Below are 254 nucleotides of genomic sequence, written 5' to 3'. Positions count from 1 at the left end.
CGGCGACAGAATTCAGCAGCCACAGAATCATCACTCCTAAATTAACTCATTTCAGAACCAAGCGACATATCGACAGCACAAGAGAGACGGTGAGTGCAATTTTTGCGGTTGTCACTTTGGGATTTCAGATTTTGGCGGGTGGGTGGGTGGGGGGGGGGGCGTGGGGGAGGTGTTGGTGGAAGGTGGGGTATGGGTATGGGTGTGTTGGGGAGTGTGGGGGTATGGGGGTATGAGGTATAGGTTTAGGGTGGGGG

At 54.3% G+C, this 254-nt stretch overlaps 1 protein-coding gene across 1 annotated transcript in view; it reads left to right on the top strand.

Annotated features, from left to right (window-relative positions):
- Positions 1-5: 5 nt before the first annotated feature.
- LOC119591178 (flocculation protein FLO11-like) overlaps positions 6-254 on the top strand; it is a gene marked incomplete at its 5' end in the record, with an annotated part of 15,623 nt that continues 15,374 nt past the window's right edge. Inside the window, 1 exon segment of the mRNA XM_037939887.1 lies at positions 6-89. Coding sequence (XP_037795815.1) covers positions 6-89 — 84 coding nt within the window.

The sequence above is a fragment of the Penaeus monodon genome, chromosome 28 (genome assembly GCF_015228065.2).
Source record: "Penaeus monodon isolate SGIC_2016 chromosome 28, NSTDA_Pmon_1, whole genome shotgun sequence".
NCBI lineage: Eukaryota > Metazoa > Arthropoda > Malacostraca > Decapoda > Penaeidae > Penaeus > Penaeus monodon.
Note: the sequence above shows the minus strand (reverse complement) of the source record. Positions and strands in the feature narration are given on the sequence as shown.